We start from the raw sequence: 9,531 nt of genomic DNA, 5'->3' as shown, positions 1-9,531 counted from the left end.
ACTGGGGGAACATTAGTTTAAAGGTCATGTTTGCCAACTAAGAACTTTAGGCTACTGTTGAGCACATGCAACTGGCAGTTGTAACCGGATTATTTTACTGTCAAGTGACCCTGGGTATCCAAATTAAGTTTTTACATAATGTTTACTACATCTTTTAAGTTATAAAAGTCTGAAATAGCTATACTGCAAGTTGTAGTTGTCATTTATTTATTTGATAACACTTTACAATAAGGCTTCATTAGTAAACATTTGCATAGTATAGCCCATATTACTGAGCCCCTAAGGTGGTCAATCCTTTTGCATTCTTTGGCAAATGTCTTGTGTTCCCCCTGGAAACTTTGCGGAAACCTCGCTCGTAAAACCTTTTGAGCTCTTTGCGAGGGAATGCAAAGTTTATCGTGGGAAATGCAAAACATTAGCGAGATAATGTAAAAGCATTGACAAATATTTTTTCCTCCATCTCATATTTTTTTTTCTCTTCACCAGGTAAAGAATATGAGGGAAAAGAATATGGGATGGGAGGAAAAAATATTTCAATGCTTTTTTTTTTTTTCTCGCAAACAATTTGCATTTCCACGAAAAACATTACATCGCTCACAAAACCTTTGCGTCCACTCGCAAAATGTTTGCGCTCGCCTCAAAAGTTTTGCGAGCGAATGCAAAGTTTCTCGGGGGAATGCAAAACATTTGCGAGTGAACGAAACATTTTCGAGAGGGACCATGTTTTTTCTTCACCATGTTTAGGGACTCCGTATGGCTACATTAGTTAACATTAATTAACAATGAACAATACTTCTACAGCAGTAGCCTATTAACCTTAGTTGATGTAAATCTCAGCATTTACTAATACATTTTTTAAGATAAAAAGTTCTGTTAACATTAGTTAATGCGAACTAACACAAACATTTTTATTAGATAACATTAACAAAGGTTAATAGGCTAAATACTTGAAAAGCATACATTGCTCATGTTAGTTAACGTTAACAAATGAGAATATATTTTACTTATTGGGTGAAGTCAGCAAAAGTGGGACATCAGCTAAAATGGGACAAATAAGCCTTTTGGTGTAGTACTTTTTTTTAAATGCATTGAATTTAAATTCTAATACAAACAGTATTTCAATCTACAATATACATTTTTATTACATATGTTCAAGTGATAATTAAACTTTATGCAATGATGTGCAAGTTTCTTCCTTCTATTTTTTTAAATTAAGTTTTGTTACTGTCCCAATTTACCTGGACGTGTTAGATAAAATGGGACGGTAGCATTCAGCTAAAGTGGGACATCCTATTAAAAAAAAAAGATAATACATTGCTTAATGTGAGAAATTGTTTTCAGAAATGGCAGAAAGGAAAAAAAAATTGGAAAACACGTCAGCCAAACAGAAGAGAGGTATAATCAGTGGTGAAGTAAGAATGAAAAGTGCAATCAATGAGTACAGGGTAAGAGTGGAGGAAGGCCAGGAACCTAGACTTGGTTTTGGCCAGGGCATGGTGTGCTCCAAAATCCACCTTTAAAAAAAGAGTGAAGAGTTGTGAGTGGACGTAGTCATGCCTCTGTCGGAAAACCATGGAACTGGCAAACATGTTAAAGCTTCTTTCGCAGAGATGTGCAAAAATAGCTTTTGAATATGCAAAAGCTAGTGGAATTCAATTGTTTTCTGAAACCAAAAACAACTAGTTTCAAAACTTTTTTTTTTTTTTTTAAAGGAACACAGAGCTGAGCATGAAACTTCATCATCATCATCGACACAATCCGCTAATGTGTCTGTTTTTGTAGTTATTCTTTTACATATTGAAAAAAAAAACGTACAATATCCAGTTGTAAGTAATTGTATTATCCAAGCACAAACTACTAGATGAAAATGTGTCCCACTTTACCAATTGCACTGTCCCGATTTACCTGTAGAATAAAAATGGTTTCTTATCATTTTTAAACACACACACACACACACACACACACACACACACACACACACACACACACACACACACACACACACACACACACACACACACACACACACACACACACACAAAACACCTATATTTCTTCAAAAAACATAGTTGGAGATACAAGAGACCTTGAGCATTTGTTTAAACCATTAAATGTATATGTTTTTAATACACAGTTTACCAAAATGTGTCCCAATTTTGATGACTTCACCCTTGTTATTTAATTAAATTACTACTTATTTGTTTGCTCATTCTGTGCATAAACAGGCATATGCAATAAAATTATAAATACACAGGATGGTAATTTTAGTAAAAATAAAGCACAATTAAATGAGAATCTCATGCATTTCGGATTTTGACCACACGAGGAGGCTCTAACCCAACAAATACCATCCACTTTTTTATTGATAACTCAAACTAAATCTTACATGTAGGGCCTGCGCCTTCCTGACTAAATAAAAGCAAAGTATTAAATCACAATTAAAGTATACTGCAAAAACAGAGGCTAAAAAACAACCTTTTATTTTCATTTCAGTAATACAGTTGGCTGCTGTGCACAGCACATACGTATAAAAATAAAAGGAAACATTTTCTTAATATATTAGAATTCTTACTCTTTTTTTTTTCTTTTTTTTTTTTTACATTTTTCTTTTCAGAGAACAAAATGATTGGCAAAAGTTTGTTGTCTCCAACAAATCGTACAATCATTTCAACAAATTGGAACTAAGGCAGAAGGTGAGGTATATGTTAGAAAATAGGAGGGGAATTTGGAGGGGGTCTGCCCCTCAGTGCAGGAATACAAAACTGAGGAAAAACAAAGGCTGCATACGTACAAGGACACGCACACATGCACTACCCCTTACAATCATCTCGCAAGCCGCAAATGAGGCCATTTCAAAGCTGGAGACAAAGTACAGTACAAAGAAACTGGTGGAACTTACATGAGAAATAGCTGTTTCTGTATAAGCACTTAGATTAGAGGGCCTAACTTCTAGATACAACATTTCCGTCCCACATTTTGCATTAAAAACCATGCAAAATTCTATTCACCTAAATATAAAGAGATCAGAAATGTGACAGAGGACAGGGTACAGTGAAGATACATATCAATAAATTAACATCAGTCATCACATACATAAAAAAGCAGTCATTTTGACAGTTTCATTAAAGCAATAACATTGCATGCCATTTTTGGGGTAGAAAGAATTTTAAATCTGTAGTTGCCATTACTAATATAGATGGATCATATTATCAACATAACACAGCTGAAAATCTCTCGTTATACCCAAAACACACACACAAAAAAAATGACCATACCCATTTTGTTTCAGTTTTGATTAGTTCAACCCGAAAGATTATACTCACCCTCATGTTGTTCCAAACCTGTGAAACATAATTTTTACATTGAAAGTCAATGGGGTCCAAAACAATATTTTGGACCCCATTGACTTTCATTGTATGAACAAAAACATTCTTCAAAGTATATTCTTTCACGTTCCACAGAAGAAAGAATGTCACACAGGTTTGGAATGACATAAGGGTCAGAAATCTTCATTTTTGGGTGAACTATAACTTTAAGGAAAAAGCCTCACACACACTCCATACAATGTAAATATCAGTGTACCTGGCTCAAACATCCCAGCCATAACTGTTATAAAAATAACATCCTTCTCCTTTGTAGCATTAACATGTCTCAAAATGTCAAGTAGAAGCATTAATGCAAGAGAAAGCAAGGTTTATGTGTACTAACCAGTACTGCAGTGATTACCAAACCTTTTATTCTCTCCTGCACATTGCAGCTGCGACAGAAAAGATAAAAGGGTATTGTAGTAAAGATATAAACAGATCTTGATTATTGCAGTCTGAGCTGGAACTAGATGGAAAATGAACAGATTATCTTAATTCTGTAAAAAAAAAAAAGTACAATCAACTTGGATATTTCAACTTAAGTCATATTAAACTAACTTAAAAAAAAAAGTTGAATCTTGTATAACTTATAAAAAAAGTTGAACATTGCTTAACTTATTTTGATGAGTTAAAGCAATGTAAAAACATGTTGTCATAACTTTTTTTTTAACAGTGTAATAATAATTTAACATTATTTGAATTTAAAGGAGTTTGCTATTCATTTAATTCTAGAGCCAAAAAAAAAAAAAGTGGGGTGACATTGTAAGTGAGGGAAGGGGAATGCTTAAATACCGAAGTTCAATTCAATTTCAAGTGCGACCAAATTCTCTAGACAAAGTAAACTGACTTGGGAATTTAAGAGTGTGCACAGGTGTTTGGGTCTATGCCTGGTATTCAAACATAAAGTAACGAGCAAATTATGTTATCTCGAACAGATTAAGACGGTTGTATTGGTTTTTACATTCCAAAGACTTTTTTAAGGAGGAGTTCAAGTATGCAGTCAACATGTTGGTGAATGAGCCCTCACTGGAGATCACTGACTATAGAGGTAAAACAGAGACACCACTGACTAGTATCAATACATATCTATGATTTAAAAAAAGAAGTTTAATCGCACGCTATATTTAATCTGATAAGTAAAATGAGAGGTTTCCTTATCACTAAGCTTTCATATAATCGTGCCACATAATTCAAGATGAATGCAATTCTATGCATTACCAAACCGTACAGGTCTAGCCGTCCACAGGCTTTCAGTCAAATTCTGCCCTTGCATGAGGCGTAAAATGGCCTTCTCTGAGTTCAACTCCCAATAAGTATGCATGCAATCAGTTTTTAGTTATTGATCTAAAAAAGGAACAAAAACCTCTTTCTTGCATGCACAAAAGGAGGCAAAATAGCAGAGGCTAAGGCACCACCTAATCATGAAAAAGGAGTAACTACAGAAAAATAAGTGCTTTACGAGTGCCCTCGTAAAATGGCGCAACAGATGAAGATCAGAGTAAACTGATATTTATTTTTCCCTCCCTAATTTTTCCAATGCGGACGTGGCTCTTTGAGGTAATAAAAAGTATCCGTTTCACTTCTAAAAGCTGAGGATGTTAGTCCAACGCCAGGTATGGTTTACACCAGTTATGGCAAGCACCCATAAAAAGTGAGAGGGCAAAAAAAGCTCCTCGACTCTCATATATTCATAATAGAAATCATAAGCAGCAAAGAATGGCATGTACACAAAGTTCAGACACAAAGTAAGCTACCGAAATATACATATATTATTATTATTTCAATGAGAATAAATACCGTAAGTGTTATTTTAGTTCTTTGCAGTTCACCTCTTAGCATGTTTGGGTTACCTACGAGAACATCCAACATGTGCAAATTATTGTGTTATTGCCAGTTTTGCTCATAAACGTGGGAGGAAATGTGTGACAGTCATTGCTGGGGAAGCCTTGTAGCCTCGCTTCAAGCGGCCATGTTTGCTGAGGGCAATATAAAATCCCTTGTAAATGGAAGACTCGTATGCGTTGTAATTGTTGGGCAGCAGCGTCTCCTTGAACTTGCACTCGTCATGGAAGGCCCTCTAAAAACGGTATGGATTAGATAGTTAGTTTGATATCCTCCTTCTAAGCCCCATCACACACTCTCAATATACATCTAACTAGGGTAAGGTGCAGAGCAACACTGGTTCATCTTAAATAAATAATGATCTAACTGACAAAAGCTTTGCTTTAAAAATCCAGGCAACTCATTTCCAGTTTTCTTAGAAGCTTCAAAACTTCTCAATGTGAATTAATTTTTAAACTTTTTACAGTCATCACATAACATACACGTGAATTCAAGGTTAGAATCATGGTTCAAGGCCCCATTTTTCAAACTTTTTCAGTTTGTCTTTATAACTGATCTCTGAAAGTGCCAACTGAATAAATCTTTTAAGTGACTTTAATTAACAGATTTGATCAATAAAGCAGATTTGGTGCTTTCGCAAATGACATGCACATAGTCTGCAATGTGTGTGAACATTGACTTTGACAATAGAAGACCATGAATGATTCTAGATGATTCTGTCATCAAAATGTAATGTGTTACTCATGGTGAGATCTGGCATCCAAGTAATGCAAGTTGAAAGTAGGTCAAAATTACACTCAAGCCATGCACAACATCACAGTCCACTCCACTGCTCATATGAGCTAACAGTTATTAAAAATTAATGACAAACCAATGTATTCAATGCATCATCAACTAGGCCTACAGCTGAGGAATAAAAAAACAAAACAAAGCAAATGACATATTCCATCCAGGCAATGACGCTCATATTTGAGCCCACTTCAAATTAATCAAACACGGCAAAAACAGAGAGAAAATTCATGCATTTGGGTCAATGACGTGACGATCTTTTTTCCTGAATCTGAATTCCGTGAAAATCCAAGTTTTTCAAATATAGCCTACAATAAAATGCTTTTTATTTCACTCTTCTGAATCATTAGGCCAAACCGTTCTGAGCACGGTAAGGAACTGTTACATTTGCACGTTTCGGCACGGTATTACAAAACCTTCAGTTTGATGGTTGGATTATGTTTTTCTAGCATATTGACCTAAAAAAAAACTATTTCTACACGCTTTTCTCGTCAGCGAATCATATAATATATCAATTTTCTGTATGTAGCCTATTATTAATGTAACTTAATGTCAGTAAATGTTTGGTAACTTTTACTTTTCTACAAGGCGATCGTCCTCCGCGGCACGCTCGCTGGCTCCAAAGTTTACCTACAGCATCTCGCGTTTCACGCAGTCTCCAGCTCTTGCCTAACAGAGGTTACATAAGCTACATTCTTCTAATCCTGATTTCATAACGCCAATGTTGCTGCCTTAAATTTTAAGTATGGTCAATTTGAACGAATTTGAATGAATAAGTCATTTCATTAAATTAAACTGACTTATAAAATAAGTTGAATCTTTAGGCTATAACTTGAAAATTGCTTAACTTAGGCTATTTTGATGAGTTAAAGCAATGTAAAACATATGTTGTAATAACTTTTTGATCATCTCATTTTTTTTACAGTGCACGGTTAAAAAAGAAACCGTCCGTAACCGTGCCAACTGACCTGGATAGGCACGGTTTCGCAACGAGAACCACTCAACCCGATGGCGATAATTGGATATTTTGTGAGTCAAACATTTCGGGTGGTGTTTTGACCTTTAATGAAAGGCACATTTTGTGCAGCTCAAAGGAAGTAGGCCTATAGTCCTGATATTTATGATGGCCTATTTTCTGTGAACACAATCATTATTTTCAAAATGGTTTTCATGTATCCAAGGCGCCAGGAAAATATTTAGGGTACTTTTTACTTAATGGTTACACCACTTGACATTTCAGAACGAACAAATAAATGTGTGTTGTTTTTTTTTTAAAGAATCAGAATGTGTCAGAATATGACATAGGCCTATAGCGACTAATTCTAAGAACTTGGCACTAATGTGAAAAGATCAGCATTTTTATCACCTCAAACCAGAATCCTTATTTGCCATTGACCCATTTAAAACCGCAGTAAAACTGAAGTGGCGTTCTCTGCACAAATACAATGAAATCAAACGACAGGCATACCTACCGTTCCATATAACCTTCCGCGGCTGTTCATTGCGACAAACATCTCGCTTTTCACCCCGTATAGAGTAACCACTCCTCTCTCTACCGCTGAGATTTCAATGAGACCTGATTGAACAGAACATCAGGGTTACATACATGACAATGTGGCACACGGCAGCTCATTTACTCATTCTGCGGGATGCGTTCTGCACAAGTCTTTGTTCTGCATTTTCTCCCATGCTGGCTCATTTTTTTTATACAGTGACATAAAAAAAAGCCCTGCAGGTCTGGCATGTACGACAAGCAGATGGACGCTGTGTAAAATTAGTTGCCGTCTAAATTCGTCCAAGCATTCGTGACATGTTTGAGCCTCGGGAAACTCGGCAGTGATTGACACTAGGGTTTATTTTAACAGATATGTCATTGCTTTAGGACACATGCAAAAATAATAATAATAGTAATAATAATAATTTTAAATAATACATTTATATAGTAAATAATATAATTTATTATAATAATTATAACATTTTTGTATAAAATACATGCTATATTTTATATTATTATAGCCCATATTTAGGTCTATATTCTGAAATTAAAATAATAATTGAGGTGTTCATTCAATCCTTCTGCATCCCTGCTATAACGAGTCATGCATGACATTTCTGGATGCAACTCACTGTACGGGTTCTCATTATGGACACCGTTTATCTTTCCGCCTGGCAGGACCTGCAGGTGAAACCCGATGCCCACGTTGCAGTACAGCCTCCGCACTCTCTTAATGCCCAGCAAATAGTCACTCTCCCAGTTCAGGTCCGATTTCTCCACCGAGATCCCCAAAACGGAGCGGGAGAAGAGCGTCTCCCACCTTTTCTCCAGTGGAGTTGCATTAGTCCTGTTCGAGGTGGGGTAAGAGGACACGATCCCAAGCAGAAAGCCCAGCAGAACAACCGCAGTCCACGTCCAGCGCCCGCTGCTCTCGCACATACTGATGAGGAACCTTTGCGCAGTGGCCATCCGGTTTACCCTCGGGGCACGTGGTCAAAATTAATGCCCCTAAAAATACCACTCTTGTTTTTCTTCTTTCGGCATGGTGGCAGGGGCTTATTTTTGGAAGGCAGGTCGGGGCTGCGGGCGTGTAACACAATAAGCCCCTCGGTAGATGAGAAGAGCAGGGCGGCAGAGCTTGAGCTGGTGGCGGTGGTGGTGGAGATGATGATTACCATGTTTCACCTCTCTGGATGGGGAGCACCGCACACTCACCAAAATGCAAGCTCACCTTGCCTGGGAGATCTTCGGAATGACATCACTCACCTTCAGGATGACATCACGCTGACCTCACCGCGACCGGGGGGTCAGTTCGAACGCGAGAACCCAATCGCTGTCGATCCACGCGAGCGGCCCCGGGGGGACAGTGAGCGCGAGAGCTCGCGGGAGAACATGGGGCGTGCGTGATGGGCTTCGTTGGCAGCTCCCAAATTGGACCTGTGGTGATATGCCTGACGGGCCGCTTCCTTATTTAGAAGGAAGGTGTAAAAACAGGCCAGTTGTCACCGCGAGGCCATGTCAATCTCGCAAAACACTTCCTGCGCTGTTTGCTCAGGAAGCTTTCACTAAGATATATTTTGAATATGCCCCCGTGATTTATTAATCTGGGTAAGAACACATAGGCTAGTTGTTGGACGTTGCGCACGTCCGAGCGCGAGCTGAACTCCTTTGATCGCTGACGTAGCTTAATTGACTTAAGCACTATAGATAGATAGATAGATAGATAGATAGATAGATAGATAGATAGATAGATAGATATTTTTACACCTGGCAGGTAGACACAAATAAAAGACAGTATGTGTCCACCAGGTGGCGCTGTATCATAATGTTGCAATCAAATAACCTATTTAAGAAATTACACCCTGTGAGTGTGTATTAGGCTATTTATTACTATCATTTTGATCATTTATGCATAATTCTGTATAGCACATAATCCTTTTGTAGAGTATGAGGCACCAATATCATATGGTACAAATGCTATTTGTTAATAACCTTTAAGATTATTTTAAAGAAAGTAACTGGCAATTTGTTTTAATTTCC

The 9,531-nt window shown here is 37.2% G+C and overlaps 1 protein-coding gene across 1 annotated transcript; it reads right to left on the bottom strand.

The window, feature by feature from the left end:
* Nucleotides 1–2,156: 2,156 nt before the first annotated feature.
* Nucleotides 2,157–8,837, bottom strand: fgf6a (fibroblast growth factor 6a). The gene is made up of 3 exons (XM_084396734.1): nucleotides 8,124–8,837; nucleotides 7,469–7,572; nucleotides 2,157–5,442 (listed from the first exon to the last, which is right to left on the bottom strand). Exons 1-3 carry the CDS (start codon nucleotides 8,458–8,460, stop codon nucleotides 5,266–5,268), a joined length of 618 nt encoding a protein of 205 aa, XP_084252860.1. The 5' UTR covers nucleotides 8,461–8,837; the 3' UTR covers nucleotides 2,157–5,265.
* Between the last annotated feature and the right edge of the window lie 694 nt (nucleotides 8,838–9,531).

This window comes from Rutilus rutilus (assembly GCF_951802725.1).
Source record: "Rutilus rutilus genome assembly, chromosome: 23".
Taxonomy (NCBI): Eukaryota; Metazoa; Chordata; class Actinopteri; order Cypriniformes; family Leuciscidae; genus Rutilus; species Rutilus rutilus.
This window is presented reverse-complemented; position numbering and strand designations above follow the sequence as displayed.